This window comes from Tachysurus fulvidraco, chromosome 15 (assembly GCF_022655615.1).
Source record: "Tachysurus fulvidraco isolate hzauxx_2018 chromosome 15, HZAU_PFXX_2.0, whole genome shotgun sequence".
Taxonomy (NCBI): domain Eukaryota; kingdom Metazoa; phylum Chordata; class Actinopteri; order Siluriformes; family Bagridae; genus Tachysurus; species Tachysurus fulvidraco.
In genome coordinates, this window is record NC_062532.1 from 20308061 (window position 1) to 20334924 (window position 26864).

General features: G+C 44.2%; 3 protein-coding genes across 5 annotated transcripts; 1 reads left to right on the forward strand and 2 right to left on the reverse strand.

The window, feature by feature from the left end:
- Nucleotides 1–498: 498 nt before the first annotated feature.
- Nucleotides 499–9752, reverse strand: ccdc47 (coiled-coil domain containing 47). Of its 2 annotated transcripts, none has more exons than XM_027161092.2 (13): nt 9573–9752; nt 7925–8217; nt 6834–6926; nt 6566–6740; nt 6283–6404; nt 5114–5179; nt 4878–4979; nt 4675–4785; nt 4485–4570; nt 3017–3075; nt 2799–2908; nt 2526–2693; nt 499–2108 (listed from the first exon to the last, which is right to left on the reverse strand). In XM_027161092.2, exons 2-13 carry the CDS (start codon nt 8207–8209, stop codon nt 2028–2030), a joined length of 1458 nt encoding a protein of 485 aa, XP_027016893.1. In that variant the 5' UTR covers nt 8210–8217; nt 9573–9752; the 3' UTR covers nt 499–2027. The 2 variants fall into 2 exon arrangements, with proteins under 2 accessions (XP_027016893.1, XP_027016892.1); XM_027161091.2 differs by lacking the exon at nt 9573–9752 and adding an exon at nt 9421–9566.
- Nucleotides 9753–10415: 663 nt separating this feature from the next.
- On the forward strand, nt 10416–14837 carry dcaf7 (ddb1 and cul4 associated factor 7). 2 transcript variants are annotated; one of them, XM_027161093.2, is made up of 8 exons: nt 10416–10905; nt 11393–11461; nt 11630–11788; nt 12121–12232; nt 12571–12689; nt 12818–13027; nt 13132–13249; nt 13472–14837. In XM_027161093.2, the coding sequence occupies exons 1-8, from the start codon at nt 10768–10770 to the stop codon at nt 13642–13644; spliced, it is 1098 nt and encodes a 365-aa protein (XP_027016894.1). In that variant the 5' UTR covers nt 10416–10767; the 3' UTR covers nt 13645–14837. The 2 variants fall into 2 exon arrangements, with proteins under 2 accessions (XP_027016894.1, XP_027016895.1); XM_027161094.2 differs by lacking the exon at nt 11393–11461 and having other exon boundaries at nt 10417–10905.
- A 782-nt stretch (nt 14838–15619) lies between these two features.
- Nucleotides 15620–25597, reverse strand: kcnh6a (potassium voltage-gated channel, subfamily H (eag-related), member 6a). The gene is made up of 11 exons (XM_047801147.1): nt 25508–25597; nt 24956–25381; nt 24448–24865; nt 22542–22741; nt 21683–21935; nt 20854–21047; nt 20637–20733; nt 19759–20016; nt 19178–19376; nt 18659–18878; nt 15620–18360 (listed from the first exon to the last, which is right to left on the reverse strand). Exons 1-11 carry the CDS (start codon nt 25595–25597, stop codon nt 18088–18090), a joined length of 2628 nt encoding a protein of 875 aa, XP_047657103.1. The 3' UTR covers nt 15620–18087.
- Between the last annotated feature and the right edge of the window lie 1267 nt (nt 25598–26864).

The window sequence follows — 26864 nt, forward strand, 5'->3', positions numbered from 1 at the left end:
GAAACCCTAGAACCGCCCCTGCTCTTATACCTACCGAAAATCACTGAAATTTTACTTTTTACTTTTACTTCAAATACATAAGTACATTAAATATCAGAAAATGACCTTTGATACTTAAGTACAGTAAATATCAGATACTTTAAGACTTTTACTTGAGTAATATTCTAAAAGGTGACTTTCACTTCTACCAGTCTTTTTCTAGTGCGATACTTGTACATTTACTCAAGTATTGCTTTCTAATACTTTATATAACACTGATTTTAAGCATATTATGCACTCAGTTGTTGTCCGTCCCCCCCCCCAGATCGTTACTCAGCTACGCCCCACTCTTCATGGTGATGTCACTGCACATGACCAGGTCTCAGTGATGATATTCTCGTAACTTTTTTTATTTTAAGCAGAAGAAATGTTTTTTTTTTTTGGTATGGAACGGACACATGGGATACGATTCGTGTACTTAAACGGCAAGTTAATAAAAGAAAAAAAAAAGTCGGTTCGTTTAAATTGTTCAGTGCATGTTTTATTCGGTTTTGCTCAGTGTCTCTTTGGACGAAAAGACAAATTGTACAGAAACAGGCTGAAGTGTGACGCTTCTCATGTGCATCAGCAAACACATCCCTGTGACAGATGAACCACACACGTAAATCATAAATAAAAGGGAAAAAAAAAAAATCGTATTAAATACATAAAGTGATTGCTGTGGGTTAACGAAGACAGACACGCCGAGCCCTTTCTCGTTAATTCGCTCATAAAAAGAAAAACGGCCGCCATTTTTTCTATAAAAGGAGATGAATTTTTGTGAGCGTACGGTACTAGAAAACTCACCCGGTTCACGTGAAAGCGGGGAGAACTACAGCTCTTGAGACCAAGGTGTGAAAATTGATATGAGACAAGTGAGGCGTATTTTTACAGCGACATCACCGTATGATATGGAAGAAAGCTTTACACGCTGCACAGCTCAGTGCAGGACCAAGGGAAGCGTTCAGGTGATTCGGGTGGAGCAAGTTCTGTACTGAGCTACAGGTGAGACCTGGCATGGAGAAGAGGTGGTTCTACTTCTCCAGAAAACCAGACAGAAACATTTGGGTGGTGACAAATCTCAGGGCCGGTGATGTTTAAACATAGTGAATCAGCTAGACGTCGACGTACTGGAGCGAATCCGGTGCAGAAATCCTTAAATCCTTCGTTTTTGGACTTAAATCTTACAAACAAACGTTAAAAGTGGTTATTAGTGGGATTGATCTCATTATTAAAACTGATGCCTGAATTGTCTTTCCTTTCAATATTAAATAGGATTACAAAAGACTTTAGTAAAATAAGATAAATCAATTGTCCTGCTTTTCTATCACGATCACATTAGACAGAGAGAATGAAACAGTTTTGTAGTGTATTTGATCTCACATGATTCTTTATTTAGATCATCTTACACAGACTGAAGTGTATTCGTTGACTAAAGCCACTGAGGTTTCTGCTCAGATGCTGCTACTGAACCAGGAGTGTTTCGGTTCTTTTGGGTGAATTTTGCCATTAGGATAATTTGATTAAATACTGAACGTCACACTTTAAAAAGGTGTGCGGTTAAAAAACTACAAATTCAAAATAAAAATCGGAGTCATCTGGAAAATGCATTATTATTATTATTATTATTATTATTTCATCAGCATTTTGCAATGTACACGTATCACAACACAAACCCTTAAGTGCGAAATTCAGTTAAGAGATTCTTTTTAATTTCATCGCCATGGTTTTATACCGACTCGTCGGGAGCGACGTGCGATTTCACTTTCAAATTAATCAGATCTTTAAACGTCAGGGAAGTGCGGCTTTCACGTCCAGCGTCTCTCCGATTACTGGACAGAACGCGGCGCAGCAGAAAATCTAATTCGAAACAGTTTCTTTCAATAAAAACAAAAAAAAACAACAACCTGAAAGTTAACGCCTATCGGACTCTTACAAGTTTGGATCTTATGGAAGCAATGGATACATTCTTAGATGCCAGCAGCTATGGAAGCAGTGTGTGTGTGGTTTTACATGGCTTTCACTTTAATTTGCTTCATCTTCATCTGCTTCTTCTCCATTTTCTTTTGCTCTCGGCGCTGAGCAGCTTCCTGCAGGAGAGACAAACAATCGTGTACATCAGTCAGTACATGACTGATGAACTGCTCTGTAAACCCTGATATAAAGTGACGTAGTAGATGAAACGTTATAAAGCACTAAAGACTGTAAGTTCAGGACTGTAATATGTTCCATTCTGCACATAAATTGACCGGTAAAGTTTTCTTCTGAAAGACTGACCATACTGATTTTCTAAAAGCAACTGATTTGTGTTGACGTTTGATAAATACGCTAATACGACTACGCTTTATTTATTTTTTTTTATCAAAAGATTACGTGTTTATGATGACGGGAACTAAATTATTAAAACTTTTGACTGACACGAGTCTCGTGGTCACTGTTGAAATGGTGCAATTATGTTGTTTGGCATTTCTACGATTGACTGTTCGGCCACAGTCTCTGTCTCCTACCTCTAGGCGCCGCTGTCTCTCAGGGTCCTCCTCGTTCATGATCCTCTCTTTCTCCGCTCTCTTCTTTTCCTCCCGACGTGTCTGAGCAGCTTCCTGCCTCTGAGCGTGAGTCTGCTTCAGGAAGTTCTCTTCGACGCGAGCGCGGTTCCGTTCCGCCTTCATCTTCCCCTATACACACACACGTCGTAAAATAATCTGAAATAAAGTACACGCACGCGCGCGCGTGTGTGTGTGTGTGTGTGTGTGTGTGTGTGTGTGTGTACGCGTGCTCACCTCTCTGTTGAGGCGTAGCTTCTTGACTTTGTCGATGCTGTAGATCACCATGTTCATGAGCGGCAGCAGGCTGTCCATGTCTTTGGGTGAAGTGTTCCCCATTCCAGGCACTAGACACACAAATGTTTCAGATAACATCCCATACTCGGTACACGATTCTAAAACATCATAAACAGATCATTAGTAGATGATTTCCTCAGTGTTGCTTTGTGTCTCACCATTAAATGTAAACAGTAGTGTTTTCTTGGTCTCGGGGAGCTTTAATTGCTGACCCTCCCTGAAACACAACACAACAGCATGAAAAACAGAAATGACGGTTTGTCGTGTTTTGCAAGGGTGATGTATAAATGTTCACCTTGTTCAATAAGAACAACATACTGACGTTTACGTTCCTACAAATCCTTCGACTTTGACCGTTTTTAATCCATCGGACGCACGCGAATACACATATCGGGAAGAAAGCCGGAGTGGATTAAAAACGACATCCTGTCTGTCAAAATGCTGAAGGATCCCACCACTCTAGTGTGGTTTATTGCTCTGAAACATCAGCATAAGGACCCTGTTTTCCTTTCTCGTTAGACTCGTCTATCAGCACGAGGACGAATCTTAGCTTTTAAAAAATAAACAAATAAATAAATAAAATCACGTCAGGTTTGTGGTTACAGATAATGTTTTAATGGGATATTTTGGAATACTGGCCTGTGTTCTTCCCATCAAGGTCACGTGATCAGATGTGCAAATTGGCTCTAGACCAGGCAACCAGACAGTTTGAAAATAAATAAGTTTAAAACACTAAATCCGTAACAGTCAAAACATACCGTAACACCTATTCCGTTGATATTAGTTTAAGTATTACGATAAATGAAAGGACTCAGCAGACCAATTTTACTCATGAGTCATGAATCACTCATGAGACTTAACCTGCATATGCGAATCCTACACTACACCAACAATCCCACATTTTACAATAAAGCAATAATTCCCCCAATGTACAGTCTTTGGTTTGCTTTATCCTATAAATGTCTTCTTTGCATAGTCTTTGTAAAGCAATAAACATCCATGGCCACCGAGTGAGTGATAGAAACGGTAGTCGTGGCCTAATGGTTAGAGAGACTGACTCGTAATCCTAAGGTTGTGGGTTCGAGTCTCTGGCCGGCCACGACTGAGGAATCCCCCCACCACCCCAACTGCTCCCCGGGCGCTGTAGCATAAATAGCTGCCCACTGCTCCGGGTGCGTGTTCACGGTGTGTGTGTGTGTTCACTGCTGTGTTTGTGCACTTTGGATGGGTTAAATGCAGAGAACGAATTCTGAGTCTGGGTCACTTTCACTTGAATATTCCGATGTTTCATGAGAAGCAAATGATGTAACAACTACTTCTTTCACACTTCTCAGATGTTTAAGCTAGTATTAAATCCAGCATGCTCCAAACACAAACCCTGATTGAGTCTAAAACTATTAGGTTCCTCAACCAGGGTACAAAGGCCCAAACCACCATGAGTTAAGCTGCTCCAAAGGAGACTGAGACTTCCTTCCTCTCTGACTCCTTCTTGGTTACCTTAAATAGGGGTTTTCTGTATCACCTGGACAGATCGCCCCCTACCTAGCTGCATTAAGAGTACTCCTGGTACATAAGTAACAGGGAAACTGTTACAATGCGGAATACATGGATATAAATGTCACTTACTCTTGCATAACTTTTGGACCAGAAAATTGGTCCGAGAAATGGATGGACTCGATTTTGTCGGCATGGTTGGTGATGTAATGTACCATCTAAAAGAAAAGAAAATCCAATAGATTTAGAAGCAAACATGAAACATTAGAACGCAGAGAACGTGGGGTAGGTTAAAGTGTACCGTGAGCTTTGTACACCTCACCTTGTTGTCCATCAGTCCATCCGTGACCTCACCCATCTCTGATAGGATGGAAAGAGAGTCAGGGAGGCCGTACTTCGCCCCCGACTTGGGCTTGTCTCCGCAGAACTCACTCTGAAGGACAGTAATACAGACAGAAATTTATAGTAAGAGGAGAAAAACATTGTTGCGTGACGGAGCTCTCATTTGCTTAAGAGTGTCCTCACCAGGTCCTGCATGTCCTTTTGCATGCGCCCCATGGCCTTCCGGTTTCCCATCGCAAACACAAACGTGTCCATGTCCTCGTCATTCAGTGTTACTTTGATTTGCTGAGGAGAGATGAGGGACAAGCAACAAGAAAAAAAATAAATAAAAATTAACTACTCACGCTTCTCAAAAAAAAACAAACAAACAACAGTTTGGAAGTGTTTATAAAAGTGCACATTTATATAAATACACCTACCACTTGATCACAAGCAGGCCTCATCATCCTGGCCAGCACATTCAACAGATCCTGTCTTTTAAGAAACTGCATACAATAAAATAAATAAATAAATATGACTGCATTTAACATTCTTATAGCTCTACACTCAGGACTGCACAAGTTAGTTACCCATCAGGGCTGGGTATGTTTTCAGTAATGATTAGATGGCTCATATTTTTTCAATAGCAAAAAAATGCTTTCCCCACCTGTAAACAAAGCTTTCCCCACCTGGTCTCTTCCTGCATTTTCTGTGATCCGATAGCTATCCAACGGTAAAAAGACCAGTTCTAAACGCCCTCCGAGACGAAATGAGAGAAAGACGTGGTCCGTCACTGTCTAGAGGATAACTAGCCAGTTGATAAAACGAGTGTCCGCAAAATTTTGAATGTTGTTTTGCACTTTCTTATTTATTATTATATGTTGTTTAAATTTTATATTTAGTGTTAAATAATTGTTAAATGTAGTACAGGGTCTGTGGTCTATCTCACAAAGAAGTGCCGCTAGCCCCGGCCACCCGCCGAATCCTAACGCCTTAACTAACAAATTTTCTGCGGGAAACCCTGAAATATATTAGCATTTTGGGTGGGAGTAGAAAGATCGGATCGATATCAGATTCGCCGAGACGTGTTTATGTGACCTGATGTAAATGGAACAGTTTTAACAAATCAGAAAGCTATCGGATCAGAGACAACACACGAAGGCCGTCAGACATCATTGACCCTTGTACTACAGAGAATGGCACATTTCGCCCATATATGACTAGATGAGCTCAAGAAAAAGGACTGTGTCACTGGATCAGCTGCTTGCTGCAAGTGAATTAGCATTACAGGTGCAATGATGCGACTTTTTAATTTACATGTTTACAAATATATAAATTAGGCACAACGTATCAGAAGTAGGCACTTTATTTAGACTTTCTGGTACAGGTTTATATTAACTGGTGTCTTTTGTGTACCAATTTTTGGGGTATATGTGGTGATAACATATAAAGGCTTCTATGGCGATTCTATTCTATTCTATTCTATATGACGGATTTAGACTTGCAGTTTGCATGATGTTATAAGTTTCAGCTACTCGTTAGCCTTGGGGCTCCAGTACAAAATGAACTAAACACGTCTTCCCCGAACAAACTAAGGAAAACCTTTTACCTTGAGCTGAATGAGCATGCCCTCGCAACACACGCGTCCGGAGCACCACAGGTTGTAGATGTGCTCGTTCTCTTGGTTCAGCTTCCCTGTGCTGGTGGGCTCCTTACTCGTCCCGTCATCACCTGCAAATCACACGGTGGACCAAAGCTCAGCAAATTAATGAATCTCAACGATAAAATATAGCATAACACATTACCGAACTTTACCCCAATGAAATGTAAATGAGATGGTAAAGAAGAGGTAAATTCAGGTCAGGAGGAAGTGAGGAAAAAAAGACGCTTACCGACGAGGGCGAAGTTGCTCTCCAGCAGCTCTCTGTGCGAGTTAAACCAGGCCTGAGCCAGTCTGCTGTTCTTGTTCTTGCCTATGATGTAATTCATAATGTAAGCCAGGAGACCCGTCACCATCAGGATCTCCATGTAGTAGCTCTCCCAGCTGTTCTGCAGATGTGCTGGGACCTAGCACACGTCAGTAAAACATCAGTCATCTGTCATTTTCAGCACTGATGTGTTAAAGTGGTACATGTGCACAACAGTCACAAGACATTTTACCTCGCGGTAGATTAGTGTGTCTTTGCTGGACGGGCTGGTCGTGTCTTGGCCCTCAAACTCCTCGTTGTCATATATGCTGTAAATGTCCTGATCCTGTAAAGTCGTACATAGAACTATGACTGTGTGATCAGTTAAGTAAAAGAAAGCTGTGACCGCTATATCGAATGAAAGTAGGAATAATTGCTGAAGAACTTTTCCACCTCTTTAATGCCATCTAAGGAAAGCAGAAGTAAAACGTAATATATTAAGTTATTGTTGCAAATCATCCTCATATAACAACCATTGATGCTTCGGGGATCTTAATGAATGAAAATACTCCTCATCCAACAATGCTAACTAAAAAAAAAAACGTTATTCCTTTATAAAATGCAGGAGGAAAATTAATAATGTGTTCTTACCGATCTAAAAGATAATGGTCACATTAAATAAAAACTAATTGGAGTATTACAGATGTTCTTCCAGTTATGATCGCAATTAATTGCAATCATCATGAGGTTTGAAAATATATTTAACAAAAATTCATTGTATTTTTTGTAACTCATGTATTTTTACAGCTTAAAAAGAGCAAATTGACAAATACGTAACAAAACGTTTTGTTATATATACGGTAAATTTAGGTAATGTGTTTATAACGATGTGGTTTTACACTACCGTTGATGTTCAGTGAGTCATTACAGACAGTGAAAAACCCCAGTTATAATCACACAATCCAAACAACAACTGCAACTCAGGCAAGATAAAGCTCTACATTTACATTTGCAGCATTTAGCAGACGCCCCTTATCCAGAGCGACTTACATTTTATCTCATTTTTATACAACTAAGCAATTGAGGGTTAAAGGCCTTGCTCAGGGGCCCAGCAGTGGCAGCTTGGTGGGCATAGGAATCGAACTTTCAACCTTCCGATTGGTAGCCCAACACCTTAACCACTAGGCTACCACATCCCTACCACAAGCAAATGTACCTTTTACATCCCCACACCCTTTTCTTCTGTCTCCCTGTATTGTTGTGGCACAAAGCAATGAAACATCTGAAAACAAAAACACCAGGCCATCAACGTTCAACTCAGCGGCGAATGAGCAGCAGGCTCACCTGTCCTTCGCCATCCTCAAACTCATCTTGTCCATCCTCATTCTCCACTGTGGCTTCATCCTCATCATCCTCCTCTGGAGCGGAAGAAGGCGTCTGTCTGGCTGGAGGCTTGTTTTCCGTCTCGACCGCCTGCTCCTCAGCGATATCCTCAAACTCTGCAAAATCGTTGTCATCAAACTCGGCCAGGTCTTCGCCATCATCAAAATCGTCATTGTAACGCCCCCTGGTGTCAGGCAGAGCTAGCAGCAGCAGCAGCGCAGGGAGCAAGAAGAGACAGCGCCTCATCACTCAGCCTGGAAGCAAAGCAACAAAACCAAGATGAGCCAGACATGTCTTTGCGTCTTGCATAAATACTGCAGAAAACTAATCACATGTATAAACTAAAGCAATGTGAACACTTGGTAAGGACAGTGTGTGAATCCAAATCTACACATCTTCTGCACTAAACACTCGATACAATCAGATTAGCTGCGACAGTTGAAAAACCCTCAGCCCCCATGTTCGTCTAATGTTATCGGTAAACAATCAGCATATCCCTGTCTAATTAGTTCTTCCTCCTGGATCTCCATAGCCTTCTTATATTCCCAAAATTATATATATATCGATAATGCCAAATTGCCTGTATGTCTGAATGTGTTCAGCCCAGTGATAGACCAGGATGTATTCCTGTCTCCAGATCATCCAAGAGTCTGACCAGGATTAAAACTCTTACTGAAGACTGAACAGGTGAACAGCCATATGACTCAGTCAAGGATTAGAGTTTCTACATTGTTAATCATTTCTGTCCACACGGTCACTTTAACCTTCACTCAACTGTATTAGAAAAGAAAACAGGAAAAGGAGAGAAAGTGTATTATAAAGAACTGACTTAGTGTCGATGCAGGAACTTTACATTTAAATGATGGATCTGAAACTAGACAACATTCTTTAGCTGGCTAGAAATAAACCCCTTTCATTCCAGACTAGCATTTTAGCTTTAGCTCCTGCTAGCTAGCTAGCACCTGATAGCATTAGGAATCCTTCGGAAACCAAGTACCAAAAAAATTATTATAAACATTTTTTAGGCTTGGTTGACGTTTTAAAATGTCAAACGTAAGCAGCAGACCAACACTGGTTAAAATAAATCCGCGTCACGTGCGATAATTCGTTGAGGTGACGTTAATTTGGTAGTTAGCATTAGCAATTTCGCTCAGTGTCCCTTACTAATGTCACATACATGTACTTGTTTCACTGCGTGTATTAACGTACTTTTTATGCGTTTAAATCCCGTGACAGAACCTATTTAAGAAAGTAACTTTTTAAGTTAAAATCAAACTTGTATAATGACCCAATCGAAGCACGCACGCGCGACAACGTCTGACTAGTTAGCAAGTTAGCTTAACCAACCTTAAAGCATTTAAACGACCCAAACATAGAGGAAACGTTCACTTTTTTAGCTAGATTTGCTTTAGAACAACTTATAAAGAATAACGAACGTTTATATTTGACAAATTTACCTGGGATCTTTACTCCTTCGATAGAAAAAAATAAATAAATAAATCTTGGTCGCCGTTACTATCAACTTACCAGGCTACCAGTCTACAGATTTGTATTGCGCATGCGCATTAGTGTCCGTATTCAGAGAGCCAGATTATTTGACTCAACTCACCAAAAAAAAGAACCGACTCTTTCAGCTCGTAATCTGCTCAAGGCAATTTTTTCTAAAAGGGAGCAACGTTCTCTTATAGTTTTCTCGTGTCGGGAAATCTTAGCTTATATCGTAAATACATCTAAATGACAAACACTTGCGTTGCACTATTCAGCCATATTGTTAAATCAGCACGACAAAGAGCCGACTCAAAAAAAAAGTCGACTCGTTCCACAACCGTGTCGTTTATTTGCGCATGCGCACACGTACATTTCACAACGCCGTATTTGCAGAAAGGTTCAAAAATATCTCACAAGAAAAGTCTTACTATATTTAAACCACGGCCGCGAAGAATCAGACTCGAGTATTAAAGTATACGCAAGCTCTTATAAAAAAAATAACAATAATAATTAATTTATTCAAGGTGGAATTTAACGTATTAAAAATGACATCTGTGTTAAAAACAAACAAACAAAAAAAGCTCGTGTCTTTTATTTTGTATTACAATCAATTTTGTTTAAAATTTCTGTGCAATTTGCAGCCACTTACTTATAAAATCCCAGATCACATTATTATTTTTAATTTTTTTTTAAGAATGCATTTTTTAACATAAAACTGAAGCAATCTAACGTCTCTCTCACACACACACACATTTTACCGCAGCTCGTGTCTTTTATTTTGTATCAAAATCAATTTGGTTTAAACTTTCTGTGCAATTTGCAGCCGCTTACTTATAAAATCCTAGATCACATTATTTATTTAATTTTTTAAGAATGTCTTTTTTTTTTTACATATATAAATCTAAATCAATCTATCATCTCTCAGACACATTTTACTGCATCAGGTCGCGACTTTTATTTTGAAATCACTCAAGACATTTTCTGACGAAAAACCTTCTGTCCTCTTTGCTCGCTTCTGTTGCCCCGAAAAGTGGATTTATGCAGAGCGTTTAAACGTCGTACTGATCTAATATCAGTCAGGTTATAAAACGATGCCTGTGATTTAGAGTTTTAGGTGTGAAACGGAAACGGCTAATCCGGTGATTTAGCCGCGGTGCTAATCTGCTGCTGCTGCACGGTGTTGTTATTCATGACAGACGCCTTTGTCTAAGAAAAAAAAAATAGTAACGCGGGACATTTTCGTCTCCCAAATCTCCCTCGCTGTTGCTTCCTGGAGGATTTTAATTGTTTGTTTTTTGCATCTTTGTTGTTGAAACATGTCTCTGCACGGTAAGAGGAAAGAGATTTATAAATACGAGGCGCCGTGGACGGTTTACGCCATGAACTGGAGCGTCCGGCCTGATAAACGCTTTCGACTGGCTTTAGGCAGCTTTGTGGAGGAATATAACAACAAGGTTAACACTTTATCTTCATTACACCTTTTATTAACACCCACCGTTCACATTACACGCTGAACAAATAGACATAAATCGAGCTATTGCGGTCGTAAACATAGCCGTCAGGTCGATTAGCTAAACGTTATCTAGCTCTGTTTAGGATTAGCTTCCTGTTACTTAAGTTGTTTTTTTTTTATCCTTAAGTGTATTTATATGACTTTAAAAATGTCTTTAATATAATCTTGCAGCATCACAGAAACCTAGAGGTGTGTGTGTGTATGTATATACACACACACACGTATTTATATATTTATTTTTTTAATAACACATTATATACAAAATAAAACGATATTTTTATCCCCCTGACTCATCTTGCACTACGTTTGTGTTCGTCCAATGAAATGCTCAAACTAGACTGTATATGCCCCGCCCCCCGCAACGTGGGCGTGTCCTGCCTTCTTGACTAAGGTGTTTTATATGTGTGTGTTTATATGGTGTGATAAAGACCATTTTTGAAGACCAGCTCCATCTACAACTCCAACACGGCGTCTCGTCTGTTAGACGTCGTACTTGGGTATTGAGTAAGAATGTTAACAGACACAATTGGATAAATCAGATTAACTGGATTAATTAAACCCATGGTGTAATTCTAAAAGGGCCCATGGCTCCTGGACTGCTGTGTGTTTTGTTTTAAACTCTTATGTGGCTGTAATAGTGTGTGTTTGTGTATGTGTGTGTGTAGGTGCAGCTCGTGGGTCTGGATGAGGAGAGCAGTGAGTTTGTGTGCAGGAACACGTTTGATCATCCGTACCCCACCACCAAGATCATGTGGATCCCAGACACCAAGGGTGTTTACCCAGACCTGCTGGCCACCAGCGGAGATTACCTTCGTATCTGGAGGGTCTGTAACCTGCATCTCTCTCTCTCTCTCTCTCTCTCTCTCTCTCTCAATTGAATTCAAATCAGTTTTATTGTAATGGCATTGTCATGTCAAAGCATTTAAAAGGACAAGGAATGAAAACAAAATGCTAAGATCAACAAACAAATAAACAGATGGCAAAATAAAAGCCCAAAATCTATAGGCATAAATGAGGTGTATGTGTGTGTGTGTGTGTGTGTGTGTGTGTGTGTGTGTGTGTGTGTGTGTGTGTGTACGAACATGTGATTTCATGAACTCATTACCACATTACACACTCACGCTGTCACTCTCCTTATCTCTCTCTCCACCCCCAGGTAAATGACACAGAGACGCGTCTCGAATGCCTCCTCAACAACAACAAGAACTCCGACTTCTGCGCTCCTCTGACTTCTTTCGACTGGAACGAGGTGGATCCCAACCTTCTGGGTGAGATTCTCTCGCATACGTTCTGTTCCTGTTCGTGTCCAGAATCACTTCCATGATGTCTTGATTTTGGGAGAGTATTTAGAAAACCAGAAGCATGTAGTTAATCTTATTTTGTGTAAAGTCATTCTTATTATATGTGTTTTAGGCAAATGTTTTTCCTTTATTTATTTATTTATTTATTTATTTATTTTTAATATAAAGCTTCAAGTTTCATGTTAACAGGTGAATAATGAAAACGCACTGAGGACTTTGTTCTATGTATACCCTATGTATGGATGGTGGATGAATCCTCACTTGCTTTTGTCTGATATTCATATTTGAATCTTGTGCTCCTTTAGGAACCTCCAGTATTGACACCACCTGTACTATCTGGGGCTTGGAGACAGGACAGGTGTTGGGGAGAGTCAACCAGGTGTCGGGACACGTCAAGACCCAGCTGATCGCCCACGACAAAGAGGTGAGATCCAGGCTCTGTCGTGGTGACGCTGACGCTCCGCGTCTGTTACTGTGTATTCATACGCATGAGTCTAAACCCCTACAGTGTAACGTGTGTGTGTGTGTGTGTGTGTGTGTGGTGACATGCAGGTGTATGACATCGCCTTCAGCCGTGCAGGTGGAGGACGCGATATGTTCGCTTCGGTCGGAGCGGACGGCTCAGTGCGCATGTTCGACCTCCGTCACCTGGAGCACAGCACCATCATCTACGAGGATCCTCAGCACCACCCGCTGCTCCGCCTCTGCTGGAACAAGCAGGACCCCAACTACCTTGCTACTATGGCAATGGACGGCATGGAGGTAACCTCACACACATCTGGGAGAGTCGAGAGTCATAAAGTAGTCGACTCTGAGCGTTAACTTGGCGTGTGTGTGTGTGTGTGTGTGTGTGTGTGTTTCCTCAGGTGGTCATTCTGGATGTGCGTGTGCCGTGCACGCCTGTGGCTCGGCTCAACAACCACCGTGCGTGTGTGAACGGCATCGCCTGGGCCCCTCACTCCTCCTGCCACATCTGTACTGCAGGTAACACACTTATAATACATTATAATACTAATTATAAATAAGAAGTAGTAAATTGTAACACACAGAAAAACACACAGTGTGTTTTGCTGAAGTATTTAAAAGTGAAATGCACCACAGGCTTAAATGTAACTTGATTAGTGCATGTCTTTGCATGTATCCTCACCTCCCTCTCTCTCTCCCTCCCTCTCTATCTCTCTCTCTAACCCCGCCCCACCCATGTAGCGGACGATCACCAGGCCCTGATATGGGACATCCAGCAGATGCCTCGCGCCATCGAGGACCCGATCCTGGCCTACACAGCCGAGGGTGAGATCAACAACGTGCAGTGGGCGTCCACTCAGCCCGACTGGATTGCCATCTGCTACAACAACTGTCTGGAGATTCTGCGTGTTTAACAGTGCCGCCGAGGCCGCCACTGCTACTGACCCCGTCTCTCCTGCCATCACCACCACCACCATGAACACCACCACAGAGAGCGGGGCCAGTCCCAGCGAGAGCCACAACAACGGAGCAGCAGCCAGAGTCGGACCTGGAGCCAGAGCTGGGGTCTGGTTTCTGTGCTGCTGTAAAGGAGTGGAGATGGCAGGAGGACTCGGCTAAAGGACAGGATTCTGGGCGTGTGTGTTTGTGTGTGTGTGTGTGTGTGTGTGTGTATGTGTGTGTGAGAATGTGTTTATAGATGCATACATGAGCGTTTGTGTTTATTTCATCCGTACGTTATATGAAGTGTCGACCTCTTCGTGTTCGAGACGTTCCGATCGTCTCGTATCGGTTCGAAGTCTAGTTATCCAGCGATGGTGTGTGTAGATATTTCTGCATTCAGAGACCAGAGTGTTTTTTTTTTAGTTTTGTTTTTAAATAAAGATGTTACTCGGTGTAATGCATCTTGCATTTCAAGTAGAAGATTAAGACTAGTTAAGAAGCAGCAGCACTGATTTCTCACTCAGTACGATACTGTATTTAATCAGTTTGCAAGGAAAAAAAATCAGCATCGTGTCTGAGGTCCTCCAACCATTCGAATTTTACCACCAAGCACTCCTCCTTCCGTTAACGATCATCCAGAGCGCTCGCGTCTCATTCAAACGACCGGAGTAGCTAGCTTGTCTGGGCAGTTGTCATAGCAACACAACACAACGGTTTCACAAGTCTCCGTTTTCAGCAGGTCTGTTTTTAAAAGCCGCACCGACGCCGATCACAACAGGATTAAAGGGAAAGACGGAGCGCAGGCTACAAAGGAACGACGCATTCGCACCACTTTTCAAAAAAAAAACGACAAGAAAATCCTTTCTCCCTCACTTCACTTCACAGAAGTTCACTCTTCTTCACTTTTTTTTTTTTTAGTTTAAAAGCATGTTCGTGCTCGACGTGAGAGATGTACATACGTATATAAATATTATAAATAAGCTAGAGGAAAGCGTTCATGTAACTTTTGCATACAGATTCTCGTTCTTCACAGCGAGCTCGTCGTAAGAGGTTCAGGAACTGTTCAGGAACTGTTCCCTCTTATGTGAAAAGAAGTGTGTATGTGATTACATCTGTGTGAACAACTGCAATGTTTTTCTATTAATAAACTCGCATCGTTCTTCCACTCCGGTGAGCTCGAGTCTTTCATCTGCCACAGGAGCAGCGTGAGGCTGCTGGGATTATTATTGTTATTATTATTGTTATTATTATTATTAATTATTATTATTGTTATTGTTAAAGCTTTTATCATTATTCTGATTTTCTACATTAACATTTTCTATTAAAACGTTTTCCGTCAAGCAACATTTCAGGACGCAGAATAAACGATCGCACGATCGAACACGACTCCAAACACAACACGATCAGGAATGAAACTTCTGCCTGGATGATAATTAATTAAAAACAAAAGAATATAATAAACTACAATTAAAAATCAATATCATAGTCATTTATCCCACAACACACCTAATTTATAATAATAATAATAATAATGCTTTTATTTAGTAGTTACAAACTGGAGCTGAGGTAAAGTTGTGAGACTTTTACTTTGTACTTAGATATTTTTTAGAATTATTGTTTTAAATTTTTTTAGATTTTCGATTTTCTTTACAGATTATTTTCGCCAATTTTCATGTAAATTGTCAAATGAATACTAGATTTTTTTTTGTTTTCTCCTTTCCAGTTTTTTTGGTCATCCTTTATTGGGCTTGGAGACTCACCTGAGACAAACCCATCATATGTTAGGTGTCTTTATAAAAACAACAAATCAATCAATTTCACTATTAACACAATTAAACTAACATGGAGGAGCTTTTAACACCACTGGCTGTGAGGGTGTTCGAGCTTTATTTAGGAACTGATACACACACACACACACACACACACACACACACACACACCATCACGCTGTGTTATAAATAGACTTTAATCTAAAAAAAAAAAAAAAAATTCTGTGCTTTTTGGTAAACCTTTAACAGTCAGGCAAAGAATCTGATGTACATTCATATCCTTCATGTCTCTCTCTCTCACACACACACACACACACACACCCCAAAATCACTGTGATGTGTTACCCGACACACACACTTCAAATATACTGTGATGTGTTACATGACACACACTTCAAATACACTGTGACATGTTACCTGACACACACACACACACACACACACACACACACACACACACACTTCTTTTTCATTTTTATAACTAAGCCACAGTCTATCGATTTTATCAGTTCTTCGTCCTCTGTATCAGTTCTGTATCAGTTCTGTATCAGGCTGAGTCAGTTCTGAGTCAGTTCTGTATCAGTTCTGTATCAGGCTGAGTCAGTTGTGTATCAGGCTGAGTCAGTTCTGTGTCAGGTCTGTATCAGTTCTGTATCAGGCTGTCAGTTCTGTATCAGTCTGAGTCAGTTCTGTATCAGGCTGAGTCAGTTGTGTGTCAGGTCTGTATCAGTTCTGTATCAGGCTGAGTCAGTTCTGTGTCAGTTCTGTATCAGGCTGAGTCAGTTCTGTGTCAGTTCTGTATCAGGCTGAGGCAGGTCTGTATCAGGCTGAGTCAGTTGTGTGTCAGGTCTGTATCAGTTCTGTATCAGGCTGAGTCAGTTCTGTGTCAGTTCTGTATCAGTCTGAGTCAGTTCTGTATCAGGCTGAGTCAGTTGTGTGTCAGGTCTGTATCAGTTCTGTATCAGGCTGAGTCAGTTCTGTGTCAGTTCTGTATCAGGCTGAGTCAGTTCTGTGTCAGTTCTGTATCAGGCTGAGGCAGGTCTGTATCAGGCTGAGTCAGTTCTGAATCAAGTCCTCTGTCATATCTGTGTCATTTGAGTCAGTTCTGTGTCACTTCTGTGTCAGTGGTGCCTGATGTGTCGGGTCTTTTAACCCTGAATGCTTCATTCTCTAGAATATAATCATTAGACGACTGAAACGTTTATACACTAAAAATACATTTCTGAGGTTCGTAACTGATCCTTGAGATGCACACAGTTCAAAAATGCCCGAGATATTTTGCTCTCAGGGACGATCTCTAAGATCCGGACATGACAGTTGTGATAACCGATCAGTGACTCATACAAGTTCAAATCCGGTGAGAGAGAGAAAGAGCGAGAAAAGGAAAGCTCTCCTTGTGTTTCTTAGCAAATCCCGGCCTCGAGAAGAGCTCAAAATAATCTCCAAGAGCTACAGAAAAGAACAGAATTGGAGCTCGGAGGTAACGTCAGGCGTCTGGACACCTCAATAAAATACAGATAAAATCCATGTGCTGTCGTATTTGTGCGCTCGGATCTTCTCCACCTTCTAAACTAGCTGGAAGATATGAACACTGAGCTGCTAAGTAATAAGAGTGTGATTTAAGTCCGACTCGCCTCGACCGCTCTCACTTCCTGTGCTTGGAGAAGCTTAAAGTCTCGCTTTCGTCATGTGCCGTAAAGATGCCGTTCGGTCAGTGTGTATAATGTGCCGATGATTAGCTACACCGATGGACTTCTCCTTTACTCTCACTGATTTATTCTTTTTCTGACCTGTTTCTTGAATTGGGGGTGGGGTGGGGGTGTGGTGTCCTTTTCTATACCCTCTGTGAATCGTGTTTAGCTAAAGTGGGCGATGCAGCGGTGCTTTAGTGCTTTATTCTTTATTCCCAGCTCCTCAAACTGAAACAGATTTTCATGCTAAACCTCCGTCACGTGGTCGCGTCGCATTCTGGGACGCTGAGCTTTTAGTTTGTCGGAAGGACGATGGGACGGATTTTACAAACGACTTCCTGTTTCCTGTGAAAAGCTTAATAATCTAGGTTAATTTTAAATTTTCGCGATAGATCCATCGTAAAATAAACGGCGGACGTTCGGCGCGTGATCTCGTGATTAGCGTCGAATAAACTCGCTGTCGGAACACGCCGTCTCTCTCTAGCTGCTGACCTTTAAGTCGTATTCGATTCGTTAAAACGGTAAAACGATCAGAATCAGCCTTCGTAAGGGGTCACTCGGGGTACTTCGGGGGTTAGACCTTCGCCTCTGCGCTCCGTCCTCACGGCAGAGTCGATCCGTGCTTTGTTGTGCGTACGCTCAGGGAGACACACGACTGCTTTGTTTTGTGTTATCCGAGCGAGCGTGTTTGTCTCTGGGTCGTCTCCGCTCTGATGCGGATGAACGTTGTGTCCGTGGCTTCCAGTTCGTTTGAAGCGCACAGTCTCCTGAAGATCTGAGAAGTAAAGAAAAAGTGGAAGAAGAGAAGAAGGAGGAGAAGCAGAAGGAGGAGCAGGAGGAAGAGGAGGAGGACTGCGGCTCTGTCGTGTCCGGTCCATCCTTAAGTAGGGTTAATGTTGGACGCACGTGTGGCCCAGCAGTGGAGATGAGAAGACGGTGCAGGACGTTCAGGACTCTAGCTGCCCGGGAGCCCGGGGTCGGAAAGGTGCCTCGGAACGTGTGACGTGTCACCCGGGCTGCTCGGGCCGTCCAGGTGCTCAGGGAGAGAAGGGGAACGCAGGCTGAGGTGAGGCTGCAGGTTTTCAGGGATGTAGAGATTCGTAGGGACACACGGCTCTGTGTCAGTCTCCGGGGACATGGACATGGTGTCGTCTGTGGCTGCGGAGAGGTGGATGCCGCTGGACAGGGACGCGTGAGACTCTGGGTTACAGCTGTCCGACTGTGGACTCTGGGATGAAGAGAGAGGGTCAGAAAAAAAAAGTCGTCACACTTTGTTTTGCTTTTCCTTTACTTAATTCATTCATTCATTCATTCATTCATTCATTCATTCATTTTCTACCACTTTTCCGAGGCATCGAGGCAGGATACACCCTGGACGGAGTTTACTTAATATTACTGTTCATTAAACCTCAGGCTTCCACACAATCCGATTGACCCCCCATTTGAAAGGTGATACAGTTTTAATCCTCATGTTGTTGATTCTCCGAGGGTCAAGGAGCTGTGAACAGAAACCCTTTAACACTCACAGTGTCGGTGGAGGAGTGTTTTGGTTCTCTGACGTGTTCGGTAGGAGTGGTAGGTGTCGCAGGGTGGAAAATCGGAGCCCCGTACAGGTCGGATGGAGGAGCGGGGTGATGGACCGCTGGAGCTGGAGACACGGAGCTGTAAGCAGGTGGCACTTGAGCCATCTGTCGCTGGAGCAGCTGCAGGATCACGTTAATGTCGGCCGTCATCCGCGTCTCCAGTCTGCAGACAGAAAACGTAAAGAAAGAGAGAACGATTGTGTGTTAGTGCAGGGATAGTGTGAGAGTACTGATGAGTTTGAGACGAAGAGAGAGTGACGAGAAAGCAGGAAACAGAGACAGACGGCGTGAGCAGCGAGCAAACCACAGAGCTGACGGAAGCAGATCAAAATCAAAATGTAGCAGAAAACATCAGATGTAAAAGAAATGTGTGTGTGTGTGTGTGTGTGTGTGTGTGTGTGTGTGTGTGTGTGTGTGTGTGTGTGTGTGTGTGTGTGTGTGTGTGTGTGTGTGTGCACTGACCGGTTCAGCTGAGACTGCAGCAGTTCAAGGCGGGACTGAAGATCGCTCGGTCTCTCCTCAGCATTTGCGCCACGCTGGTGATGACGATAGCAGGTGTGTGCTGATGTGGACAAGTGTCTCGGCCTCTCTGTGTTCTGACTCTGCCTGCGCTCGGACCAGCAGCCATACAACCCTGAGACGTTCAGAGAGTCTGGTATATCTACACACACACACACACACACATACACACACACACACACACACACACACACACACACACACACACACACACACACACACAAGAAATGGCTATTTAATTTATTAATAGTCCCAGTAAAGGAGGTGTGGCCTGAGTACATGTCAGTCTCAGTGAACTCAGAGGTGTTATTATATTCTCTCTCTCTCTCTCTCTCTCTCTCTCTCTCTCTCTCTCTCTCTCTCTCTCTCTCTCTCTCTCTCTCTCTCTCTCTCTCTCTCTCTCTCTCTCTCTCTCTCTCTCTCTCTCTTTCTCATTCTCTCTCTCTCTCTCTCTCTCTCTCTCTCTCTCTCTATCTCTCTCTCTCTCACACACACTCTCTCTGTCTCTCTCTCTCTCTATGTACCTGAAAGGGTATGAGCTCCCCCTTGTCCAGGGCCGGGGGGCAGGAGGTTGACCACAGGGGAGAGATATTCCCTCACTTCCGGAGGGTCCACGTCTCCCCGTGTTGGCCGTGAGTGTTTGATCTCCTCCTCACTGGACAATGAGGTGGCACTCATGCTGCTGCACAGCTCCTCCCAGTGTGCACGCAGCAGCTCCCCCTTGTGGTTCCCCATGGAGCCGCATGTCTGGTCTGGATAAGACTCTTCTCTATCCGTGCCATCTGAAGCGAGCAAAAGCACAGAGATCAGACCTGTGTAGGCAAATACACACACACACACACACACACACACACACACACACACACACACACACACACACACACACACACACACACACACACTCATAGACACACACAGACACACACACACACACAGACACACACACACACACACACACACACACACACACACACACACACACACACACACACACACGCACAGACACACACAGACACACACAGACACACACAAACACACAGACACACGCACACAGACACACACACAGACACACACACAGACATACGCACACAGACACACACACAGACATACGCACAGACACACACACAGACACACACACACACAGACACACACACACACAGACACACACACACACACACACACACACACACACAGACACACACACACACACACACACACACAGACACACACACACACACACACACATGCACAGACACACACAGACACACACAGACACACACAGACACACGCACACAGACACACACACAGACATATGCACAGACATACGCACAGACACACACACACAGACACACACACACACACACACACACACACACACACACACACACACACACGGTCTTACCCGGTCTGTTGCGATGGATGGAGTGTCTCCTGTGCTGTGCTCGTCTGTGACCGCAGTCTGACTCCTCACCAGGGTCCGGCTCTACAATTCGGTGTGCCTGATACATACAAGCTCGAGTAACGTACACAACCACACACACGTCTCTGTATATCAACGCTTAATCAGCAGGGACACGAGCTACCCGTTTCCCCTCAGCTTTGAAAAAAGTTCTCCTTACATCTCGGAGGTTGAAGGTGATCTCCACGTTGGTCCAGAAGCAGTTGGAAAAATCGGGATACATGTCGAGCACCTCGAGCAGATCGTCCCTCAGGATCTTGTGCAGGTCGCAGTAGGTCAGAGCCCGGACATCGGCGTTGGATTTCCCAGGCCTCGCGTAGAGACTGATGGGCTCGCCGAAGATGTCGTTCTTACCTGAGAGGAGAAAAAAAAAACAGGGGGTTTTATTTTCGGATGAAACGAGCGAGTCAACACGAGACAGAAGTAAATGGGTTTTTTAATCTATAGACGGTGCTGACAGTGTGACCCGGCTGGATGTTTGGCCTGGAGATAATCAATATGGCATGATCAATAAAGCAGAAGCGCATGACGTCACTGTGCATCATCAGGACAGTCCAGAGAGGGAAGTGGGGAAGAATTACAGAGAAACCATCAAGGCTGTCAGAGTGGGAGTAAAAATATGATATTTATTTATTTATTTATTTATTTATCAAAAAAAAAATCAAATGTGGGAAAGGAAAAGACAAAAAGAATGAAAGAAAGTGAAGGGCAAAGGGAGAAATGAGAAACGAGAAGGAGGAAGATAAAACAATGACATGAACATAAGTTTTTTTTTTTGGAAAAAAAAAAGAAGGAAAGAAACGGCAGGAACATGCAAAGAACAAAAAAGAAAACGGAAAGAAAACAGAAAAGAAAAGAAAATGAAAGTGTAAAGGAAAAATGGAAAATATGAGGGAAAGAAATCGGAATGTGAAGAAAAAAAAAAAGTAAAGAGTGATATAATGTATAAAGAGAGGATGACTGAGCGAAGCACTGAGAAGCTCCAGTACCCAGGATGGCAACCACCACGTCGTCTCGGAGGATCTCGATGGAGCCGCGGGAGATGAAGTAGAGAGCAGTGAGCACGTCTCCACTGTGCACCAGCGTGTCCCCCGGGGGAGCGTGGGTAGTTTTAAAACGCATGGCCAGAGCTCGTAAACAGCCCTTACTCGCCCCGTGGAACGCCTGGCAGTTCTGCAGCAGCGTGCGGTTCAGATGCAGACAGATATCAGCCTGCAGACACTCGGGGAAACCCTTCAGCACCTGCACACACACACACACACACACACACACACACACACGTGTGAGGGACGGAAAAAAGACGAAGGGAGAGGGATGTACAGACCGGTGAAAGATGAGTTCAGAAGCAAAGGGAGAGAGATTAACAAAGAGAGAAGGAATGACAAGATGATTAATGGGAGTAAATGACAGAAAACAAAACGGAGAGAAGGCAGGTAGAGGAATAAGCGGTAGAAAAATAAACGAGTAGCTCAAGGACAGTGAGCAAGAACAAGGAGGAAAAAAAACAATAAGGCAGAAGGATAAGGAGATCAGGGAAAAGAAAAACTGAGAAACCAGAAATGAAGACAAGAGGGAGATGGAGAGAGAGAGAGAGAGAGAGAGAGAGGGTGAGAGAGAGAGAGAAAGAGAGAGAGAGAGAGAGAGAAGGAGAGGGAGGGAGAGGAGTAGGAAGCTGAGATAAGAGAGAGTAAGAGAAGAGGATAGCAATAAAGGAGAGAGAGAGAGAGAGCAGATAGTAGAGAGGACGAAGAACGAGAGAGAGAGAGAGAGAGAGAGAGAGAGAGAGAGAGAGAGAGAGAGATAAACAGGCTCTGGAGATGGATGTGTGTGATGGAGAGATCTCCTCACCGCGTTCATGTCGATGCCGTTGGTGTAAGACCAGGCGTGTTGGAAATACTCCTCCAGCCGCTGCCTCAGGCCTCTGGGAATCTGGTGGAAGCGGATGAACTCCTTCACTCTCAGCATCTGTGTGTGGTAGCGAGCGGTGCCCGAGTACAGACGCTGGATTATAGCTGACACGTTGCCGAAGATACTGGCATACATCAGAGCTGCGGTGTGTGTGTGTGTGTGTGTGGTGTGTGTGTGGTGTGTGTGTGTGTGGTGTGTGTGTGTGTGTGTGGTGTGTGTGTGTGTGTGTGTGTGTGTGTGTTTTTCGTGGTGGCTGTGTGTGTGTAGTTTGTGTGGTTTGTTGTGTTTGGTGTGTGTGTGACTGTGTCGTGGTCGTGTGGGTGTGGTTGTGTGATGTGTGTTGTGTGTGGGAGTGCTGGGGTGTGTGTGCTGGCTTGGTGGTGTGGTGTGTGTCTGGTGGGTGGTGGTGTGCGCTGTGGGCGTGGGTGTTGCTGTGGGTTTGTGTGTTGTTTGTGTGTGTGGTGTGTAGGTGTGTTGTGTGTGTGTGGTGTGTGTGTGTGTTGTTTTTTTGTGGTGGGTGTGGGTGGTGTGTGTGGGTGTGTGTGTGTGTGTGTGTGTGTGTGGGTGGGGGTGTGTGTGTGTGTGTGTGGTGTGTGTGTGGTGTGTGTGTGGTGTGTGTGTGGTGTGTGTGTGGTGTGTGTGTGTGTGTGTGTGTGTGTGTGTGTGTGTGTGTGTGAGAGAGAGAGAGAATTCTAGTAAATATCACATATGTACATAAGGTCCACATTACATGGACAATCATGATATAAATAACGCGACACGTCATCTGTGTTCTGTGTGGAGACGTGATTAAACTCTGCGCTTTGTCACTAACATGACAGACACGACTTCTGGGGCAAGTCGTGGACTAATGGTTAGAGAGTCTGACTCGTAACCCTAAGGTTGTTGGTTCGAGTCTCGAGTCTTGAGCAAGGCACCGAACCAACCCCCAACCCCCCCCCACCCCCAACTGCTCCCCGGGTGCCGCAGCATAAATAGCTATGAACTGCTCCGGGTGTGTGTTCACGGTGTGTGTGTGTGTGTGTTCACTGCTGTGTGTGTGCACTTTGGATGGGTTAAACGCAGAGAACAAATTCTGAGTACGGGTCACCATACATAGCCATCTGTCACGTCACTGTCACTTTCATAATGATATAATGTTATTGGTTTAGTACATTTTAAAGTCTAATACTTGGCACATGTCTGGTGTTGAAAGGAAATGAAACACTTTAGGACACGGTGTTAGGTGACAGGGTGACGTCATCACACCACAACACAGCTGATTATATTCCTACTACTAACTAGTGTGACGTGACGTGACGTGACGTGACGTGACGTGACGTGACGTGACATACGGCTAAGTACGGTGACCCATACTCAGAATTCGTTCTCTGCATTTAACCCATCCAAAGTGCACACACACAGCCGTGAACACACACACACACACACACACCGTGAACACACACACACACACACACACACCGTGAACACACACACACCCGGGGCAGTGGGCAGCCATTTATGCTGCGGCGCCCGGGGAGCAGTTGGGGGGGGGTTCGGTGCCTTGCTCAAGGGCACCTCAGTCGTGGTATTGCCGGCCCGAGACTCGAACCCACAACCTTAGGGTTAGTAGTCAAACTGTCTAACCATTAGGCCACGACTTCCCTGAGGAGACAGCACATGGACTGTCTGAATCGTTAATATATTGTTAATACACTGTTTGAAGTATGACGACGATGAATAATTACGCACGTGTATCTGTCGCGTGTTCGCGTCAGTTGTAGACTCGAGTCATGTATATCGCTGATGCTATAATCTATTCCGCCGTGTGAAATTCCGACGCAATTCGAGAACCCGTTCTACTCACAGCCGATGAGCATGACGCAGATGGAGAAGATCTTCTCTGGGTTGGTGTTTGGCGAGACGTTGCCGAAGCCCACGCTGGTCAGGCTGCTGAAGGTGAAATACAGCGCGGTGACGTACTTGTCCTTGATGCTGGGTCCGGATAAGGCGTCGCTCTCGTTGTAGCGTTTGCCGATCTGTTCAGCGAGGTTGTCGAGCCAGCCGATCTTCAAGGTACCTCCGCGAGCAAACCCCGTGCGCTCCACGTTGCCGATGGCATACCAGATGCAGGCCAGCCAGTGGGCAATGAGCGCGAAGGTGCACATGAGCAGGAAGAGGACGGCTGCGCCATATTCCGAGTACCGGTCCAGCTTTCGTGCCACGCGCACCAAACGCAGCAGCCGTGCTGTCTTCAGCAGGCCAATCAGAGTGGTGGTTTGGGGCTGGGGGAGGAGTTTTAGGGAAGGGTATTAAAAACATTAACTTGTTCAAAGTAACAAAATCTCTCTCATTCTCATTCCCTTTCCGCTCACCTCGTCTGGGCCCGATCTGAAGATGAGCAGGTCGAAAGGGATAGCCGCGACAATGTCTATTAGGAACCAGCCCTTGAAGTAGTGCTGCGCGATACGGCCCGGGTGGCTCACCACCTCGTCGTTGCGGTTCACGTAGGTCGTCCTGAAGTTGATGATGATGTCGATGATGAACATGACGTCCACCACCAGGTCCACCATGTTGAGCGGGTTGCAGGTGTAGCCACAGTCGGCTCGACCTTCGTCCTGGTGCTCGCTGAGCAGGAATGCGGCGCTGTACGGCGTGAACACGGCAGTGTAGAGTACGAGCAGCAGGATCAGCCAGTCCCATACGGCCTTGAACGGGCTGTAGTGAAGGATCGTCCACTTGTGGATGCGTGGCGCCTGCAGTTTGTACTCGGGCAGCACGTCGGCTCCCAGAGACAGCACCTGTAACACACATCACATACAGTATATACCGATCAGGTTTGACATTTATAACATTGTTTATCTTATTACAATGGCAGCCTTCCAAACCTTCCAAACAGTAGTCCAACACCTTAACCACTGACCTACCACATCCCAACCACTCTTTTCACCTGGGGTCATCGACACCCAAGGCTCAGTGATGCACACGAGACCTCGAGATTCGAACCTGGCGTTCATGTGGACGTTACTTTGGCATGCAGCATCTACCTAAACCAAGTACACATAAGTTTGCTAACAGTATTCCCTAATGTCAGTGTCACTAATTCAGCAGGATAATGGTCCCTGCTACACTTCAAACACAGTTCGGGAATGGTTTGAGGTGCATGAGCTTTTGACCTATAACGTCCGTCGGATGTCCCGGACAAGCAAGTTTAGCATCGGCCGGAGTCGGATACCACAGCACACCAGAACTGTTGTGGGGTCAGAGCTGTTTTGTCGGAACACAATAATATTGTGTAATAGTACGAATAGGTGCACTATATTTTCTAAAAGTAGACTATGTACTGAAATCAGATGTTTACAAATCCCCAGGAAAGCTGCTGTGTCTAAAATAACAGCAGAACACCTACTAACATGCCACTACCCTGTCAGAGTCACTGCTGTGCCGAGAATGAAAACAACACCCAAATAATGTCTGTTTGTCTCTGATCCCATGGTGCTGCCTGTCCAAGGAAACCGTACTGAGGGACTGAGACACTGTACATGGCAACAGACCGGCTACAGACACCAATTACCATGTTATTATATACACACAGGGTGACATACAGAGGGCGAGTGTGCGTTCTTCGGTTTAAACTGATCTGGAATGAGGAGGGAGGTGAAAAGTGACATGATGCAGAGAGAGAGAGAGAGAGAGAGAGAGAGAGAGAGAGAGAGATGGAAAACAATGACAGACACAGAGACAGCGGCAAACTGAGAAAGAAAAACATAGAGAAAGGGAGACGTAAACAAAGACACAAAGAAAAACAAAGGGCTAGACAGTTAAAAATATGCCACAATCTAAAGGGGGGGGGGCAAAGACATACAGACGGAGAGACAGAGACGAGGAGAGAGAGACATGGAAAGATGGAGAAAGTGAGACAGAAAGAGAGTAAAACAAAAGAAAGAGACAGAGTCGATGTGACAGAGAGAAGTATTGCCACAAAGAAAGAAAAACAATGAGAGAGAGAGAGAGAGAGAGAGAGAGAGAGAGAGAGAGAGAGAGCAAGTGGGATATGTGAGAGAACTGTGAGATGGAATTAGACCTGAGACACGGACAAACCCCTGCTCGTCATCTCCCTGTCTATAAAACCTGTATCAGTAGATCGTTCAGCGACGACACGGCCGGCGCGCTGCTCTAATGATCCCTTAGCAAACAGGGATCCAACGGGTCTTGGGGGACCATGGCAACTACAGGTTACCATGGCAACCCTCCACCGAGCCGGAGACGTCGCGTTAGTGCAAA

Excerpts from the sequence above, each read along its gene's own strand:
- ccdc47 (XM_027161092.2), bottom strand. The coding sequence starts at position 8,209 with ATGAGGCGCTGTCTCTTCTTGCTCCCTGCGCTGCTGCTGCTGCTAGCT. Across the intron at positions 6,405-6,565 it reads GAGCAACTTCGCCCTCGTCG|GTGATGACGGGACGAGTAAG; the intron begins GTAAGCGTCTTT and ends TGTGATTTGCAG. Across the intron at positions 2,694-2,798 it reads AGCTACGCCTCAACAGAGAG|GGGAAGATGAAGGCGGAACG; the intron begins GTGAGCACGCGT and ends GTGTGTGTATAG.
- dcaf7 (XM_027161093.2), top strand. The coding sequence starts at position 10,768 with ATGTCTCTGCACGGTAAGAGGAAAGAGATTTATAAATACGAGGCGCCG. Across the intron at positions 10,906-11,392 it reads TGGAGGAATATAACAACAAG|ACCATTTTTGAAGACCAGCT; the intron begins GTTAACACTTTA and ends GGTGTGATAAAG. Across the intron at positions 13,028-13,131 it reads TGGCAATGGACGGCATGGAG|GTGGTCATTCTGGATGTGCG; the intron begins GTAACCTCACAC and ends GTGTTTCCTCAG.
- kcnh6a (XM_047801147.1), bottom strand. The coding sequence starts at position 25,597 with ATGAACGCCAGGTTCGAATCTCGAGGTCTCGTGTGCATCACTGAGCCT. Across the intron at positions 24,866-24,955 it reads TCAGATCGGGCCCAGACGAG|CCCCAAACCACCACTCTGAT; the intron begins GTGAGCGGAAAG and ends CTCCTCCCCCAG. Across the intron at positions 18,361-18,658 it reads AACACTCCTCCACCGACACT|AGTCCACAGTCGGACAGCTG; the intron begins GTGAGTGTTAAA and ends TCTTCATCCCAG.